This window comes from Lissotriton helveticus, chromosome 3_1 (genome assembly GCF_964261635.1).
Source record: "Lissotriton helveticus chromosome 3_1, aLisHel1.1, whole genome shotgun sequence".
Taxonomy (NCBI): domain Eukaryota; kingdom Metazoa; phylum Chordata; class Amphibia; order Caudata; family Salamandridae; genus Lissotriton; species Lissotriton helveticus.
The window spans coordinates 663,120,580-663,140,642 of record NC_136061.1 but is presented as its reverse complement, the minus strand read 5'-3'; the positions used below and the strand labels follow the sequence as shown (position 1 = coordinate 663,140,642).

Genomic DNA, 20,063 nt, shown 5'->3' with positions numbered 1-20,063 from the left:
GTAAAAGCACTGGATTAAAAAGCTTGAAACAAATATCCTGGTGTACTAATTATTCCTTTCCTTTTGATGAAAATACGTAATGCGGACTTCCATTCCTGATCCGCACTACTCGCACCTACCGTGAGCGTGCTGAGAGAATATATATATAAATAAACTAGCGGCCCGTCCCGACGTTGTCCGGGGATGCAATAGAATGTGTGCAATGTTTGTAATAGGCAATGCTATTTTATTATAAAAACCTTATGCCAACGCATAACCCGCCCACTGGTATCCTAACGCTGCGCCCATCGCTGTATGTAGACGGCCATCACGCCGAACGCCGCGCCCATATCGCTGTATGCAGACGCCCATCACGGCCCCAACTTGCAAGCGTTATAGTCTTTTACCGAAAGCCCCGCCCAGACACCAGCGCATAACCCGCCCACTGGTATCCTAACGCTGCGCCCATATCGCTGTATGCAGACGGACATCACGCCGCGCCCATATCCCTGTATGCAGACGCGTATCACGCCGAACACCGCGCCCATATCGCTGTATGCAGATGCCCATCACGCCCCTAACGGACTACTTTTCCGCTGACGTTCTTTCCCCCCCTAATGTATCTGGTGGGCAGCTGCATAGCCTATGTCCATCTGCTGATACTGTGTTTTGCAATGGTGTATTGGGTGTTCCGATTGGCGCTGTGGTTCTGGAGCTTACCCGCCTCAAAGGTTTGGGCTCTCTCTTTATAATATTAGTATGGATATGGAAGCATGTATATATGTATTCATTTGCAGCGTTTTTCATGTCCATGCGTCATGTGCTCTGTTTGACATTATACAAGGTGATCTCAGTACGGCGCCCGGTTTGTGTGGAAAATGTGTCACATTGGCTTAACTACTGGAATAAACAGAGTGGTTTAAAGAGTTGGTATCCTGTGCTGTGTCAGAGCCTGTTTTACTCCTGAACCGGTCGTGGTTGGAATGTATTTACGTTTTGTTGGCATCGTACCGGATACGTCCCCTCGTTTAGGCGTACCACGGAGGCCAACGTTATTGGAAAGATTGTATGAAAGTACACGCCGCGGAGCGCAGCCCGCGAGCGGTTACCAAGGTCCACTGAAGGCTGCCAAGAAGCGCGAGACTGCGGGTGCAGCGAGACGTGGGAATTGGAGTAATTGGGAGAGGGGCTTGCAGCATACAGCTGACAAGACAGGATTGCTAGCCCCTGCACCACTAAAAGCTTTTCCCGTACTTTGGCAGCCGATATTAAAAGAACGGAAGGATTTGCGACATTGGAAAGAGGATATTGGTTCTGTGCCGCGAGACAGGACATATATCGTTACGTACAGCCCGATAGTGACCTGGACCATTTGTAGAGAATCGGCCCTTTCTAGTTCAGTGCCATGGGGCGCAATGCAGTTACGAGCTGGGTGGCCTCATTTTACATTCTATATTTTGTTGGCGCTTGGAGTAAGAAGAACTTATGAAATTGTAACCCTGATATGTAGCGCAACGTTTGGTGATTTGAGTGGATCAGCTATCTTTCCATGCACTCCCATGCAGTGTTACAAGGGACTGGAGACTCTCCTAATAGGTAAAAGCAAGGATAATGAACAAAATTCACGGGTTTGCGTTGAACTTGGGCAGCAACAGGAGGGGAGAAAGAAGCTTTTGCTACTTGCACGCATAAAGTGTAACGCCTCTAAATGAGTATGGATGAATTTCAAATGTTTAAAATTTTCCGTTCTTTTAGTGGTTTAAAGTATAGTTTGGGCACATTGTATTTACAACAATAATGATTGGGTTTCGCCTGCCGAAGGCTGCGCTCTGCGCAGCTCTTCAGCGCAGGTGAAATCCTATGTCGTCAATAAGGACTCCTGGAACGTCCCCCGGCTCTCATTGGTTAGCTCCATAAATGGAGGCTAGCCATTGGGTGCCGGATCTGTCCATCAAGGCTGGACCAGATTCGGGGGCGTTCCGGAGATTTTTTCCCAGGGCGGAGTTACGTTTTTTGCCGTTCCCTCCCCTTTCACTGAAAGTGAATTCAGATGCGCTGTCCATTCCCGCCCCCTCCGTGTGCCTTTCCGCCCCCTTGCTGTCCTGTGCACGTTTCCCGCCGTCCGTGTCCTCTCCCGCCCCCTCCCGCCGTCCGTGTCCACTCCCGCCCCCTCCCGCCCCCTCCCGCCGTCCGTGTCCACTCCCGCCCCCTCCCGCCCCCTCCCGCCGTCCGTGTCCACTCCCGCCCCCTCCCGCCGTCCACTCCCGCAGCCCGTGTCCTCTCCCGCCCCCCTCCCGTCGTCCGTGTCCCCTCCCGTCGTCCGTGTTCTCTCCCGCCCCCCTCCCGTCGTCCGTGTTCTCTCCCGCCCCCCTCCCGTTCGTGCAACTCGAGTCAGCTGTGCCCATCAGCGAAAACAGGCAAGAGAGAGACTCTGAAGTCGGCAGTCAGGTAAGTTTTCTTTTTTTTTTTTAAACTTTTCTTTTTAATGCCCCCAGCCTCTCATTCCAGCGCTTCCCCACCAAATCCCCCCCAACCCCTCCGCAGCCATTGTGCTGGATGTTGGGTGCGGACACAAGCAGACGACTGGAACCCATCCACCCACTCCCACGGGACTCGCACAGAGCACGAGGAGAATCCATCCACCCACCCCCAGGGGACTCCCCCACGGCACCAGAACTCATCCTCCCACTCCTAATGGACTCACCCACAAATCCGATAAAACTCCATCACCCACTCAGCGTCAGGACTCACCCACCCACTCCAATGAAACTCACCCACAGCTCCGATAGAACCCATCCACCCACTCCCACGGGACTCACCCACAGCAACAGGAGTCTTCGTCCACCCTCTCCATTGGACTCCCCACGGCACCAGAACGTAGCGTCCCACTCGCAAGGGACTGGGACTTACCCCAAAGTACCAATTTAACCCATCCTCCCACTCCCAAACGCCTCACACACAGCACCGACAGAACTCAACCACCCATTCCCATAGGACGCAGCACAGCACCAGCACATACCCGCACCTCCCACGGGACTCACCCACAACAACTGGAGAACTCACCCATCCATGTCCATGACTCACCAACTGCACCGCCGACTCACCTGGAGAACTCACTCGCCCACAGCAAGAGAGGGCTGTGTCGTCGCCCACATACTGACCGATAGGATAATTCACCCACTGCCATTGCGCCCACCTACTGTTCACGCAGGACTGACGCCCCCGAAGGCTCACCCAACACCCCATCTCCACTCAGGGGAGGTCTCCCCACTCCCGCGTGCACTCACCTAGCGCCTTGAGTAGCTCATCGAAGTTCTCCGAGTGCTTCATCTTCCATTTCCCGTTGAAGTTTTCAGGATGGGTCCGGGGCTGTGCGAGGCCGAGGGCTGGTGGCAGGTGCGCCCGGGGAGGTGCCTCCTAGGGCTGGCTTCTCGTGCCCTGTGGCGGGGGTCTGTGGGCGCAGCACCCTGATATCCCTCTGTGGGCACCCTTTCAATCACCCGAGCACCAGCCCCTGTCTGCGGCAGGGCGAGGACCTGTGCCTCTGCAGTGCGGGCGCTCCCCCGTCTGATCTCCGTGCTGCGGTGCTACAGTCACCGGTCTGTGCTGCCCGCAGCCGTGCCCGCTGGCTGCTTCCTGGGAGAAGGCGACTCGGCGTGGACGCTGTACCCTCTACCGCGCTCCAAGCACCATGTGTCTTTTTATTCCTCGCCGAGCCCCGGCCTCCCAGCTCGAGTCCCTGCCCCCTCGGGGAGGAGCCCGCCAACAAAACCTTTCTCCATCCCACCTGTGGAGTTTGATTCTCCCCACCCCCTTGTTGTCCCCCTCTGCACCCTCTCCCCACCGAAAAGAAAATCTATCTATTTTAAGGTGACACTTAAGACTGCGGGTGGCTGCTGTGTCTGCAGATCGCCCTGCTTCCTGCGGCGCCTGGTCAATGAATGTCTTTTCTTCCTGGTGAATGCCTCGCCTGCCTCCCGGATTCCTTCTCCCCCCCGTCTCCTGATGGGGTTTATTCACTCCTGTCATTTCTGCAGTTAATCTGCCCTCGAGTCTTGGCCAGAGCTTACCCTGGGTGGCCGGTCTGGCTGGGGGCTAATGGCCGGCAGGAGCGCGGCTTGACGACTGACTCTGCCCCAACCCAACAGACTATGAGGTTATGGAGACACTGGCCGGAGAATGGCTCTGATCTAGCCCTGCAAGCACTTTTTATCACCATTAACTCGTAGTCACTACAGTCTTCAACAGCACAGTCAGTTAGCTCAGTACAGGGGGGTAGTAGCTCTGTTAGCGCCTAAAAGCAGCACTATTTAGCATTCGGCGCTAAAGACGTCTGACATCCACACATAGGTAAACACAATTATCCAGGCACGTGGCTTTTTACTCAAATGACTAAAAGATGTAATTCATTTGCACTCGAATAAATGAGTGACTGAAACCTTTATATCGAAGGCAGTGAAGCGATTCGCCTGTAGTCGTCCCTGCTAAAGAAGATAAGCCTTGGTGGTAAGAGGTTTTGCGGGCACACGCGAAGTGCGGAGTCAAGCCTCTGTAGTCTCAGCAAAGAGGCCAAAGACTGTACTTCTGACAATCTGCGCTGCTCCCGATGCTTCCTGGCTTATTTTTTTTGCAGTGAGCTCATGAAGCGGAGGCCAGAGGTGACTCGGATAAAAGCATGACCCAAAAGTGATCAATTTAACACGCGGCCTGGAGGCGGGAGACTCGACACCTAAACACGGAAGTGAATCGGCAACTCCAAACCCTGTGACTTGTGACACCTCAGTCTCCACTAGTGCCCAGAGTAGTGCTTAGATGTCATTCATTTGGCACTACGGTCCAGAAAAGACGGATTTGACCGAATTCGGGTCCCACTGCTGTATGGAAAGGGGCTGCACTAGAGGGATTACATAACACGACGTGTGGCGCTTTTGATCGGGCAGTGTGTGCTGCCCAAACACTGGGCTGTGTATTGTGTAGATAACTTTTATCTTCCCATCTGGTCGGTCTTTTTACTCTTCTGATATCGTTTTTGGGTTTCGCCTGCCGAAGGCTGCGCTCTGCGCAGCTCTTCAGCGCAGGTGAAATCCTATGTCGTCAATAAGGACTCCTGGAACGTCCCCCGGCTCTCATTGGTTAGCTCCATAAATGGAGGCTAGCCATTGGGTGCCGGATCTGTCCATCAAGGCTGGACCAGATTCGGGGGCGTTCCGGAGATTTTTTCCCAGGGCGGAGTTACGTTTTTTGCCGTTCCCTCCCCTTTCACTGAAAGTGAATTCAGATGCGCTGTCCATTCCCGCCCCCTCCGTGTGCCTTTCCGCCCCCTTGCTGTCCTGTGCACGTTTCCCGCCGTCCGTGTCCTCTCCCGCCCCCTCCCGCCGTCCGTGTCCACTCCCGCCCCCTCCCGCCCCCTCCCGCCGTCCGTGTCCACTCCCGCCCCCTCCCGCCCCCTCCCGCCGTCCGTGTCCACTCCCGCCCCCTCCCGCCGTCCACTCCCGCCCCCTCCCGCCGTCCGTGTCCACTCCCGCCGAATATGCGAACTGCAGGTTTCACATTGAACTCCACGGAGGCACTCAACAAATGGACCTAGGCTGGAATAGGCAAGGGGTGTTGGTGCCCAAGCCACGGTCTGTATAAGAGGCAGCAGTTAGGACCCAGAAGAAAGCTTTCTGCCCTCTATCGGCTTCTCCCTTGGCATCATATTATCCAGGCAGATTCGCTCTGAAGCAAATGCATTGGTTTCGCGCGGCCAATCAGAATACTTCATGCTAAAAAAAAAAAAAACACTCAGAATTATACGCCCCCTCCCGCCCCCTCCCGCCGTCCGTGTCCACTCCCGCCCCCTCCCGCCGTCCGTGTCCACTCCCGCCCCCTCCCGCCGTCCACTCCCGCCCCCTCCCGCCGTCCGTGTCCACTCCCGCCGAATATGCGAACTGCAGGTTTCACATTGAACTCCACGGAGGCACTCAACAAATGGACCTAGGCTGGAATAGGCAAGGGGTGTTGGTGCCCAAGCCACGGTCTGTATAAGAGGCAGCAGTTAGGACCCAGAAGAAAGCTTTCTGCAACAGGATGTACAAAGAAAAAGATTAGAGCGATCCAGTGGTAAGTTGTTGTTAGTTTAAAGTCGACGAGGCAGCCTGCTCCTAGGGTTCTAACAATACACTTCGAAAATCAACTAGTGAGGCACGGAATGCTGCTATGATTCTATGGTGGACTGGAATTCTCTTAGCTAGGAAGAACGATAGGTTGGTGCTACCCGATCTAGAGAGAAGCAGGTCATATTTGTGAGAAATGTCTGTTGGATAAGCATTGTATGTTGTCTAACGGGAGGTAGCTGTTAAAGGAGACGTGCTATTTCAAAACATTGCATTTACTTAAGACTAGCATTGGGCTATTTTCCTCTGCCTTTTAATGTTCGGCCCTCTGTTTTGCTATCCCTGTGTTTCAATAACAGATGCTGAGCTGCCGTCTCGTGAATTATATACAAGCACTAAGCTGATAATTTGAGTTTTTGTCTCAGCGGCAGGGCAGCTGGCCCAGCGTTAGGAGTTGGGCAGTCGTTGTGCATACGTGAGAAGTGATTGCTCCTATGTTTATCTCTCTTTGGTGGTGCTGACCCAGTGTATATAGGTGGAGTATTGCACTGTTTCCCTGCTGCAGGCCACATTGTTTTACCGACACATGCTTTCTTGTTATATCAGTGTATATTCAAGGTCAGATTGGGGTAGGAAATAGGCCTGGGCACTAAAATAAAGGTGGCCCATTTGGCGATTAGATGGCTAAAAAAAGTGCCCTAGGTTATCAAATCGGGGCAGTTTTGAACTTATAAAGATAGGTGTATATGTGTATTGCAAGGTATGGAACACTGCATGCATTTGTGCTTGCTGCAGGCTCAATTTTGTCCATGTAGTGATGTCAAACAACGTGATGCTGATCTTTAATTTTAGTGGGAGAAAATGTCTTTATACATTTGTGCCTTAGGCCTAGGTGATGGGTTGTCTGTGAGCTTAGTGTTAGACGATGATGCCATTGGGTACTAGGTGCCGGGCGCTGCTGCCCTTAGGTTTTAGTGTCAGATGTTGTGTTGATATGCCTGAATTTTATTGGCAGACTAGGTTCAGCCTGTTTTACCGGCGTGCATGATGCACTGCCATGCGGCCTCTTTCCGTGACAGTCCTTGTGCCACTGTCCTCGAGCTTTGTGTGACGCAGTGCGTTACTACTTCTGAGTTTCACTATGAGGCACCTTACTCCCTCAGTCCCTCTGTCTTTTAGTGCGGCTCACTGTACAGATTTCCGTTGGTTACAGTCGCCACGAACTGCTTTGTGGTGCCTGGGTCACTCACTGTGCAGATATCCGTGGGCTTAGTGTCGTCAGGCTTTAGCTTGTACTCCCTGTATTTTAAATGTCTGTATTTTTGTAATGTGTCGCCTGTGCCTAAAGTCAGGCTGTGCTGCTTCTATTTCAGTGAGCACGCACTGTGCTGCGGTCTTTGCACTTCTATCTCGGGCGGCGTGCTGCTGCCTCAGTTTGGCGTGCTGCTGCTTCTGATTCTCAATGACATGAGTTGTCCTACTCCTGCCTCTATTTTACTGTCATGGCCTGCACTGTAGTCTCTGCCCCCGTGCGGCGGCTGACCTGCTGCTGCCGTCCCCAGCCCTCCTTCCTTCCTTCCTTCCTAATATTCCTTCCTAGTTGTACTTATTAGACCTTGTTCATCCATTCATACTCTCACCCACTAGTCCAGCAGCCCATCTATCCCCTCACTTTTCCATCTTTGCGCTCAGTCACTCACCCAGCACTAACTTGGCACGTGTTTAATCCCGGGGCCCTCAGGATTGCTGTTGGCAATCAAGCGAGTTGTAGTGTTTTCTGTATTTTGTTGCCAGTGGTAGTGTTTCCTCTATTTACGTGCAAGTGGTAGGGTTTTCTGTTTAGCCGCAATTGGCAGTATTTATTTTGTTTACGTTCTGGTGGTTGTGTGTTTTCTGTTTTACATTCTGGTGGTTGTGTGTTTTCTGTTTTACATTCTGGTGGTTGTGTGTTTTCTGTTCACAATCAAGTGGTGTGTGTTCTGGTTAAATACAAGCTGTAGTGTGTGCTCTGTTTACGTATAAGTGGAAGTGTGCTGTATTAGCGTGTATGTTTTCTATTTGCATGCAAGGGGGGGGGTGTATTTTCTGTTTAAATTGGAGCGTTGGTGTTTTTTTTGTTTACTAGAATTGGTAGTGTCCTCCTCATATATTAGTAGTAGCGAGTTTTCTGTTTAGGTGGTAATGCAACTTTTTTTTTTGTTCATTTTTTTTTATATCGGGAACTTGACCCAAAAGCATTAAAGCCCTTTATATCGTATCAGATTATTTTTTTTAAACCTGGGGAGCCGGGATGAGCTGGAAACAACCCACACCTTCAGTGTGAGAGACATTGTGTATGAGAGACAGCAGTGTCTGTAAGAAAGACAGCAGTGTGTGTGAGAGAGACAGCAGTGGGTGTGTTCAAGGCAGAGTCAGCAGTGTGAGAGACAGCAGTGTGAGACCTTTTATTTATGTTTTGGTTTTTGAAACATAAATAAAACGAATTATTTGCAATGTCAATAGCATAAACTTGCTTAAATACGTGACCTATTGCATTGAAAATGCAATACAAATCGCATTTGCGAGAGATTAAGCTATTGCCATTGTAAATGACAATGCCATTTATTTATCTGTTTTCAAAACCAACACATAAATAAAAAGTTTGTAATTCACAATGCCGATAGCTCAAACTTTTCCAAAGGCGAAACCGTTGCATTGTAAATGCTTGTTTTAACAGGCACGTAGCGTGTCCTGGATTCTGTGGTTTTCTGCATCCTTCTGGTGTACTGCTGGGTGTGTTGCATTAATTGAGGTTTCACTGCGAAGATCACACACTGGTCTTAGGTATTTAACCGGAGACCTTCCGGGTGTAAACATTGATGTGTGCAGTCACTAGAGGTATTGCATTTATACAAAGCAGTAGTTGTGGTATTTTAAGTGTTACAGGGTTGGCATGGACAATGTTAAAATAAGTTGTCACTGATTAAATTAAAAAGACAGCAGTATTTGCAGCGTTTTTTCATGTCCATACAACACGTGCTCTGTTGACATTATAGATGTTGATCTCAGCATGGCGCCCAGTTTCATTAAGGGATGCGAGTCAAAATGTTTCTCTGTTGTAGAACTGAGTTGGATAAGCTTTTGCCCAAGCACTTGCTTACTTTTTACTGGTTACTGAATTCTATATGGTGCTTTTTTTAAATAAGTATTGTTTGTTCCGAATGTACTATTTTATCTCCTTTATAGTTTTTATAAATCCGAAAAAATACTATTTTGACTGAGTGGAGTAGACTGTTGTGGAGTAGCCTAGGGTGGAGTGTCATGACGTAGAGTGTCATAAAGCGTAATGGAGTAGAGTGGAGGGTTGTAGAGTGGAGTGCCATAGAGTGGAGTGCCGTAGAGTGGAGTGCCGTAGAGTGGAGTGACGTAGAGTGGAGTGACGTAGAGTGGAGTGACGTAGAGTGGAGTGACGTAGAGTGGAGTGACGTAGAGTGGAGTGACGTAGAGTGGAGTGACGTAGAGTGGAGTGACGTAGAGTGGAGTGACGTAGAGTGGAGTGGCGCAGAGTGAAGTGGCGCAGAGGAGAGTGAAGTGGAGTGGTGTAGAGGAGAGTGGAGTAGAGTGGAGTGGCATGGAGTAGAGTGGAGTGGCATGGGGAAGAGTGGAGTGGAGTGGCGTGGGGTATAGTGGAGTGGGGGAGAGTGGAGTGGAGTGGCGTAGAGTGGAGTGGCGTAGAGTGGAGTGGCGTAGAGTGGAGTGGCGTAGAGTGGAGTGGCGTAGAGTGGAGTGGCGTAGAGTGGAGTGGCGTAGAGTGGAGTGGCGTAGAGTGGAGTGGCGTGGAGTGGAGTGGCAGAGTGGAGTGGCGTGGAGTGGCGCGGAGTGGAGTGGCGCGGAGTGGAGTGGCGCGGAGTGGAGTGGCGTAGAGTATAATGGCGTAGAGTGGCACGGAGTGGAGTGGAGTGCCGTAGAGTGGCGCGCATTGCATCGGAGTAAAGTGTTGAAGAATCCAGTAGCGTGGTGTGAGGTGGCACAGAGTGGATTGGCATAGATGAGAAGGGCATATAGTGTTGTAGGCTGAAGGGGCATGAAGTGGCAGAGTGGAGTAAAGTGTTGTAATGTTGAGTAGCATGTGGTCAAGAGTGGAGTGGCAGAGGGTCGAGGAGTGTTGTTAAGTGTCAGAGGGGCATACAGTGGAGGGCATACAGTGGAGGGGTGTAGAGTGTTAAAGTGTTAGTGTGGAGGAGCATAGAGTGTCATACAGTAGATGTGGGTAGAGTGGAGGGGTTTCGAATGGAGTAAAGAGTCATGGAGTGGCGTAGACAGAGTAGAGTGGCATTGAGTGGCATAGAGTGTTATCAAGTAGTGTAGCATAAAGTTAAGTGGCACAGAATGGTGTAAAGTGGAGTGGCGTAGAGAAGCGTGTAGTGGCAAATTACGGATAGAGTACATTGTTGTAAAGTAAAGTGATGTAAAGGAGAGGGGATTAGTATAGAGTACAGTGGCATACAGTGGAGTATGCATGGTGTGGTAGTGCACTGCCATTACAGAGAACACAACTGAAATGACCATTACATTTGCACAGAAATACAGTTTTACTGATAAAACTATACAGCGCACAAACAATGTGTGGAAATGGTATCACCTAGTGTATTGATTTGTTTTGGTCGTATTCAAATATGTTTCCAGCACACTTCAGAATTACAAAAAAAGTGCTTAATCTCTGCTTTCCTAATTCTGAGATATTTAAAAATATTTGCTCAGTTCATTTACAGACATTTACATTTTGTTGTGTGCTAGAAAAAAGGCTTTAATAAGCAAGTAAAATACATTTGAAAAGTGCATAGTACACAAAAGGTGTAACAGTGCTAGCAAAACACAAAAGCTGTGACAGAGGCACAGAGAGCAAATGAAAAAGACAAGAAAACCATACATAGAATCAAATGGAAACAAGCCACCTCTTTTCACACCCTCAAATTGTCAGACATAGCCTCTCACTTTGAAGTCAGAGAAAGAAGAGTAAACACCCAGCTCTATTGGAAGACAGAGCTTGACATTTAACCTCTGACTTGAATGCACAGCAAATGTGACAAGATAAGAACAACATTTTTAAGGCCTGCTTACAGAAAGTGAGCACTGTGGAAGTATACAGTAACTCAAACTGAACGGCATAAAACAAATAATGCCAGAAAATAGAAAGCAATCAAATGTGAGTTACAAACCACAAAGCCAATGGTAAGCAATGAGCGGAATGCATTCATAGGTCAACTTTCCAAATGTCCCCAAGATGTCTTTAGCAACCTGAGAGCTGTGCTGTCTGGTAGGTTACAATAAAAAGAAAAACGAGTTTCCATGTTTTCATCCGTACAAGTTTAAACTTGGGGGACTGATAGGTTTACTCTTTTGAAAAATTACTCAAACGTATCTACTTGCACCTGTTCTGCTTTATAATGGAATCTTCTTAGCCTATTGAGTAGCCAAACTTCTGTCCAAAATACAAAGGTATTTATAGTATACAGCCATAGACTTTTGTGAACATCGTGAATGAAGAGGGCAGAAGTCAACCCTTTATTTGAAAGAAAAAGAGGGACCTCTATGAAATGAAGAAGAAAGGTTCCTTTGACTTTTTTCAAGAAACCAGAAAATGAATTTTTTTTATGGTTCACTGTATTTACATTGTGCATGATAATGTAGGGAAAAATTCCAGAATTAATTCACTGCTACACCTCAATCCTATGCTGCTTAATGACAGCGCCTTTATGCCTTATGTGAAACCTGCATTTATAAATTAGATTTACATTAAACTGTAGGGAGGAGAAACGCAGCCCCATGTATCCCTATCAATGGTATGTAAGCGGGTTTTTCAGTTGATGAAAAAATATAAAGAAAACTCCTTTTTTCAGAATCAACTTCCCTACACAACCTAAATAAACCACTGAAGAGATCAACATTAACACGCTCAATCTACAGTCTAGTTCTGTATTTATGCAAGCTGGAAGGGAGGGAACACTACGGTGGTGTTGTCTGTTTAAAGTGCATCACAGTCCACTTTCTCCTTAGTGATGACGGGCACATATTTATTTCAATAAAATAGTCTTGAATACAGAATGACGTTCTCAAATTATTCAGTCCTGGTGCCAAGAGGAACCCTATCTAAAAAAAGCCACTCCCTCTCGCTGCAGGTCTAAAATCCATCATCCAAGTCACATCTTGGTGCTAGGGGAGAGAAAATTCATTGGTTTCTTCCTGCCTTGGTAATAATTACTTGCATCCTGAGTGGGACAGGTATGCCCAGATGTTGGTCCCATGCTCTCCATGCCACTGAAGTCAAGCTATCCTCGATGATAAGGGGTGAAACCCCGAAACCGGCCCTATGATACTTGTTTCCAGACCAGGGAGGACCTGGCCTGGCAGTTCGGGCTGGACTGTTCCCATTAGGGGCACGGTTAAGACTGATTTGCATATGAAAGGATTCAACCAGAATGGCATGGGGAGCAAAAACAAAATGGATTTAGGCCCAGATCTCTGTACTGGGGTGAATGTATGACATTGCTCTGCATTCTGTCCATCAATTGATCTTTTTGCATGAGACACAATGTAGCCTATGCTAGCAGAAGCCCGTCTGAAACAGAACATACCTACTCTCAGCTGGAGAAGGAGAGCCTGGCTGGTATGTGGACCTGCAAACCTTTTCATGTGTTTTTATATGGAAAACGTTTGACTATCATCACAGACCACCAGGCATTGCTCACTATGTTCGGAAACCCAAAAGCTAAGATGCCCCCTCATATCAAGAGGTGGGGGCCGCAACTGAAACATTATGACTATGTGATTGTACATAGGCCAGGGAAAAATCAAAACCCGGCCAACTACTTTTTACAAGTACCACTTCATTGCTACAGTTCGTCCAAAACGGTTGAAGATTATCTCAACTTCATTGTGAGGCCCAACACGACAACGGCTCCATCCATTGAACAAATCATTGCTGCCACAAAAGCAGATCGGGACATGCTCATTACAACTCAATCTTGGAAGAAAAGTGTTTGATCCTGATGATGTTGAATTTCAAAAATTCAAAAATTTACAAGACGAGCTATCCGTCAACCGAGAAGGTATCATACTAAGAGGCATACCGGTAAGTCATTGAACTGGCCCATCCTCAAGGTGACACAGTATCCACTGACAATGTCTGACCTTCCCGCGCATGCAGGGGAGAGAGTTGCAGTTGATTTTTTGGGGCCTCTAGAAAATGGATATCATCTCATGGTAGTCATTGATGAATACTCGCATTTTCCGTTGGTGGAAGACTTGTCATCGACAACCCATGAGTCATTTGGTGGCTTGAGAACATCTTTGTAGCATGGGGCATCCAAGCTCTTCTCAAATCTAAAAATGGCCCATCTTTCAAAAGCAAAGAAATCAAGGAGTTTTTGGTCTGACTTGTTGTCAAGCATCAAAAGAGTGCACTTCTCTGGCCCCAAGCCAATGGTGTTGTTGAACAATACATAGGCACCCTCCGCGAGCATCAATAGAGGTAATCAATATCAAGAAAGCCAAGTGTCAAGCTCTTTATGCTTGATCAATCAACTACTCACTCCACAACTGGTCAGAATACTGTCACATTACTATTTGGGAGTGCCATCAAAACCAAGCTACCACAATGGACATCAGACCGATCGATGAATGCCGATGAGTTTTCTCCAAAGTGCAAAATGAAAACATATGCTGCTCAGTGCCAATGCACCCAGGAAATAGTTTCCAGAAAAGGGAACAAGGTGCTGATTAAAAAGAAAAAAGTGAAAAATGAACACTCTTTTTGATGTTGATTCTATAAGGGTTGTAGCATGCAAAGGGCACATGGTGACAGCGCATTGTTCAGGAAAGTCCATCACACAGGACTCATCGCACTTTAAACACCTACCTCAATGTGCGTAAGCTTCTGCTATCACAAGTGAAGAGACCCCGCTCACCTGTCCAGATCAAGCATCTGAACCGACGCAATTGGTGCCTGATCAAAGTGCCCCTCAACTACCTCATACCACCCAATCTGGCCGATCAGTGTGAACGCCTTGTAGAGAAGGTACTTGGAGTATTGTGAAGTAGAACAGTGTATGTGTACTGGTGTATTGTACCAGTGATATGTGTATTATTTAAAACATCTTACCTTGAACTTGCATCCAGAGAGGTAGGATGGAGTATGTAAATCTACAGCACTACAATCTAAAGCTAACTGTTAAAGGTAAGTAACATTTTCCGTTTGATCACATGCTTTGCATTGACTGGAAATCAGTGCCCGTCCCCTAAAGTGGTGGCTTGTGAGAAGATGTTTGTAAAACCAAATATTAGACAGGATTAAGTCCCAGATAATAAAATCACTGTTTTCTGCTTTTAAAGAAAATTCTCTCCAGCTATCTATCAATCATGCATTTCATCTGCTCCCTTACCCTCCCAGAAAACTGATCCCAGCCAACTAAAAAGATTATATCTCAATTCTAATTAGCCGTAGACCCACCTAGAAGTTTACCCCATCAGCATACATACGGTATTGTTCTGTAATTGGCCTGTGCTGTGACATTGAGAAGGGTGACCAGTGTCTGCTTTGTTCAGAGATGTAGTGCCTTTGCACTCAACGAAATAAAGTCTGAAACGGGGTGGACAGTAGGACAAAAGGTAGATTTTGGCAGCATTTCATTGCTTGAATCCCACTGACACTTCACTCTCTCTGACTAACTTCTGGGCAGCTGTCTGGCTAGAGAATATGCTATGACAACATGCAAATCTATGGAAGGCAAATGCTGGAAAATGACAGTTACAGAGAAGCAGCTGTCTATGTCACCTAAGGAGTTGGGGGCAAAGATTTGCTAAATGACAGCAAACACATTTCTCACTACTAAAAGAATTGATGTAAGCAGGATTACTTTAATTTCTCCCCAAGACTTCCACGTGGGGCACTACTGAAAGCATCGACTGACAGAGTTGTGTAAGTGAGTTCCCCCAGTGGGGAGTGTAAAGAATAATACCAGAGGAGACCATGTAAGGAGGGGCCCCAGAGGGGACACTAAAAAGGGAAGCTACACAAAACCAGCAAATACCCAAAAGTTGTAAGGTAGCAAGACTGGAGTAAGGATGCAGTCTGTCTCTTTCCCTGAGCTCAATTAACTTGCATAGCTATCTGACATTTTAATGACAGGGTCTGCGCTATACAAACCATGAATAAAAGGGGCCCCAGAGGGGGCAGTGCAAGAGAAGCCCCAGAAAAAATCTACAATGGTCTCTCAATGTCGCCCCAATGGGCCAACGCAAGCAGGGCCCCATTTGGATGTACGTAGGGTCTTCACGGAGGCAACACAACATTTTGTGCGAGTTTTCACAAAGAGTTGATCCTTTAACCAAAATAAATTATAGGAGATACCTGGAACATAATGAAGGAAAACTGGCTCATGCACACACAGCATCGCCACTGTGGTCTGGAATAACTACCCTGCAGCACAAGGCCACTTCCCACCCCTCAACAACCCTGCACCCTTGACCATCCAGTCCCATTTGCCACCCCGTATTCAATCTACCGTCATTATTTGTGTCCATCTGGCGGAAGATCTTTTCTGTTCTTTTTTCTGGAGTGGACTCATCTTCCGGCATCTTCATTACAGAAGACACCATCTTGTAAATGGCCTAAAACAGAGAAGAGTAAAGAGGAGGGGTAAAAGCAACCATAAATTAATACACAATGCCCTAAAAACACACACAAAAGGAAAACTGCTCAAATGTAAAGATATACAGAACACCGGCACACCAAATTCCTTACATTAAAAACTTGAGGATATCAGGCCCCGCCAGGTAATGTGTGAAGACTCACCAATGCACAAAGAGCTGGCATGAGGTAGTTACAAATTAAATAAATAGGAACCTTGGATAAAAGTGCTTTATAAACTCAAATAAATAGGAGATTAACCGTTTACTCACATTCAGAATCCATCTTTCTAGGAGATACTCTATCTAACCACACATTCCTCACCTTAGAATACTTCCCTGGTGCCAGCAGTGGTGGTGTCATGCAGCTCTGCATTAGCTCCACACTGCTCCGGCAGTGCTGGAGCTGAACGGCTTATAAGCTCCACCCTCGTGTGCAGACACGAGTTTCTTATTCTCAGCTAACACTTGTTGATTACAGTGTCCTGGATATAACCTGGGAACTGTTCAGATGTTTAAAAGACCAATCCACAGAACTGGGAGGTGGGAGGACAGTGAGGAATCTGCAGTTACATGACGTATTCACCAGAGTGCTACCAAAAGTAACTTGTTCTTTAGAAGGATACTTCTAACCATAGATTACTCAGATTATAATAGATACCAAAGCAATACCTACCAGGTGGAGGGTCTGTTGAGTGGGCTCAGACCAAAAAGTATTGCTGAACTAGGGAGGCTGAGTGGCTTTTTCCATCTAACCTGGCTGTCAAGGAAGTAGTGCCTTGTGAACGTATGCAATGACGGCCATGTCATAGCCTGGCAGATGTCAAGGACAGGCCCTTCATGTCCCTGTGCGGTAGTAGTAGCCTTAGCCGCTGTGGAATGGGCTCTCTAAGTGTCCAGATGCTGCTTCTTGGACACTGCATAGCAGATGTTAATGTTAAGGAATATCCACTTCTACAAGGTCCTCTTCTGCACGTTCTTCCCTTTCTTTTCTACAAGAACACCACAAAAAACTTCTCCTCTACTCAGAGGTCGTGGTACAGTCAATGTAAAAAGCCTTAAGCCCTTTTGGATTCCAACCATTGGAGCCTCTCCTACTCTTTCAAGAGGTGAGAAGGAGCTGGTAGAGTGATGGATTGCCCTGCATGGACGGGAGTCACAACTTTCAGTAGGAAGTCTGCTGGTGTCCTCAGCAACAACCGGTCTTGGAAGAAAGTGGTACATGTGGGGATGCACTGAAAGTGCCAGAAGTTCCTCATTGCGATTACGTCAGCTTGTCGAATAAGTGAAAACTGTCTTCTAGGTCTGGAGATACAGCGAAAAGTTATGCGCAGACTTGAAGGGCAAACGCATATGAAATTTCAAGACCAAGCTAAGGGCCCACTGTGGCATCACAAATGCTTTGCAAGGGAACATGCTTGTGAAACCTTTAATAAATCTCATCACAACAGATGATTTTAACGAGGATAGTTAGTCGGGAAAACTTGGAAATTCCAAAAGGTTCAACAAATAGTCTTTCATAGTTCCCACTTCAAAGCTTTGCAGGGCTAAAGACGAGACAAACAAGAGGATTCACCTGTAGTGGTCAGTGTTACGAACACCACACAAAGATACAACTTTATACCAGTTCCTAACATAAATGCATTTTGTGGAAGGTAGCCTGGAAGCAAGAATGATATCTACCACTTGGCACACAAATCAAACGCAGAGTTGAGGACCCATCAAAGGGCATGTTCATTAGGGAAGTCTGAACTTCCCCAGAGAATCCAGTGGATGGACTCTACACATGCCTACGAATGACTGACACCAACCACCTTACCAAGGAAATCTGATACAGTTTGCTAGATATCAATGGCCATGTCCCAACGAGCATGTGTGTAGTGGCCCAGCAGGCAAACTGTATTCATGGACTGCAGTACCAGATTGGCAGAAGAAAACATGCACTTGCCAAAGTATCAATCTTCTCAGATTCCCTCTCTGCTGGAATGGTTGGAAAGGAGTTTGAATTAATTTACTAGTTGAGACCTTCAAAATAGGGCTATTTGGAGTGGGATGCTTGGTGAAAGCATCAGGGTCACCAGGCATCGGTCTAGGACTTCTGGCCCCCTACCAATTCACAGGAAGGCAAGAACATGGCTTTGATTAAGTAGCCATCAAAGTATCAACGTGGGCATCATTAAAAGGAAGTAAGGGCTCAGATGTTGCTGGTCCATGCTGCAGAATTTCTGTCAGAACATTAGTTCCAGTGTCAATAGAGAACATCTGTCATTCTAGTGGCTTAGCTGCCCTCCGAACCGCAGGTCGCAGTAAAAGTCTGTACTGGTGACGTCAGGAGCCCAGTCAAGTCAAGACAGAGATATTTGTATCGCGCGCATTTCACGTCCAAAGAGTCTCATGGTGCATGCAGACGGCTCTGACAGGGGAATGATAGATCTTAATTTGCAAAAAGCCATGTCTTCAGCTTTTTACGAAAACAGCTGTGTTCCTGGACAATGCGGAGGCCATGAGGCATTTTGTTCCATGAGGAGGGGGCAAGAAACGAGAATGTACGACCTCCATTTCTGGATGTGCGTACCCTGAGAGGAGTTAGCAGAGACTCTGAACTAGATCGCAGTTCTCTTTGGGGCTGGTACCATGTTAACTTACGAGACCAATATTTTGGGCCGTTTCCGTACATCTGTTTATGAATTAAGCATAGTGTTTTAAACATAATTCGTTTTTTTACTGGGAGCCAATGAAGGCTCTTTAGGCAGAGGGCCGATGGGGATCTACGTGGAAGGTTGAGCACCAGCCGAGCTGCAGTATTTTGGAGAACCTGGAGTCTATTCAGATGGTGCTCATTGATGGCTAATAAAAGGGCGTTCCCATAGTCCATTCTATTTATGATAAGACCCTGGACTAAGGGTTTCCGGGCCTCAGCTGGAATCCACTTAAAAACCTTTCTGAGGCTACGCATGAGTCCGAAACAAGTCCCTACAATATGATTTATTTGGTTTCTCATACATAGTTTATTGTCCAAATAAAAACCCAAGTTCCGCACTGATTCTTTGGGCATAGGACAATTGCCCAGATTAGTTGACCACCAGTCATGTGCCCAGTGTTCTGCTGCCTTACCAAAGAGCATTATTTCCGTTTTGCTGCCATTCAGCTGTAAATGGTTAGTATTCATCCATTTATCAACCTCAACCATACAGTTTTTGAAGCGCTGTCTTGTCTAATTGGGATCTGAATCCACAGTGACCAAGATCTGTGTGTCGTCTGCATAAGACAGGACATCAAATCCAAAGGTTCTGATCACTCTGGCCAGGGGTGTCATATAGACATTAAAAAGTGTAGGGCAATCTCAACCCCCGCAGGCTTTGGGTCGGATATCGCTTGATATGGTGACACAGCACCTAAAGGCACATCCGTGTGAACTCAGGGGCAGCTTAGAGGATGATTTAGAGTGCTTTCGAATATGGCTGGTGCAATGTCTCAATGAATTAACACCACCCCAGCGGTGCATAAGAACTCATCACGGGCCTCGGCGCCATGGTTTACGCCGGCACTTAACATCAGTCGGAGGCATTGCAAGAAGGCTGAAAGAGCATGGCGATCGAATTATGAAAAGCCTTTCAAAGTAGCTTACAGACAGTGTGTTAAGGCCTATCATAAAGAAATCTACCTGGAAAAGAAGGCTTACTTTGCCAGAAGGATTGATGAGGCAACTAATACTAGCAAAGAAATCTTCACGATCGTGAAGGAATTTAATTCTCCGGCCTCGATGACAACCAAGTGCTCCTTTTCGGAGCCATGGGTCTCTGAATTAGCCCGCTTTTTCGTCAATAAAATTCGTAACATTCAGACCTCGTTTATGCCGGCTGCTCCTGGGGAGGTCAATAATGTCGCCCCTTTCTCTTTTCCAACTGGAGTGGATAGACCCATGCTGTCTGAGTTTCCGTCCATCGATCCTAAGACTTCGCCGGATTTCGTATCTAAAATGAAATCTGGTTCCCCATTGGACCCCTGTCCCGCTAAGTTCTTAGCCAAAATTGCGCAGGCCATTAACCCCATCATTAATTCTATTTTAAATCGCTCACTTGAGGTGGGGGTGGTGCCGCAGGCATGGAAACAGGCACTGAGTTTACCTCTATTGAAAAAAAACGACTCTTGACCCGAAGAGCCATGCTAATTACCGACCCATCTCCCTGCTCCCAGTCTTGGCCAAGGTCGTGGAAAAGCATGTTCAAGCTGTTCTCTCGGACTTTGTCGAGACTCATGGTGTCCTTCACCAGACTCAGTCGGGATTCAGGGCCAATATGAGCACTGAAACGGCACTGTTGG

General features: G+C 47.4%; 1 protein-coding gene across 7 annotated transcripts in view; it reads right to left on the bottom strand.

Moving 5' to 3' along the window:
* Positions 1-20,063, bottom strand: part of HPCA (hippocalcin) — a 301,157-nt gene that overhangs the window by 21,945 nt on the left and 259,149 nt on the right. For all 7 annotated transcript variants that reach the window (XM_078680749.1, XM_078680745.1, XM_078680747.1 and 4 more), the window contains one exon: positions 15,617-15,722. In XM_078680749.1, the coding sequence (XP_078536875.1) occupies positions 15,617-15,722 (106 nt within the window). The remainder of the gene's footprint in view (positions 1-15,616; positions 15,723-20,063) is intronic.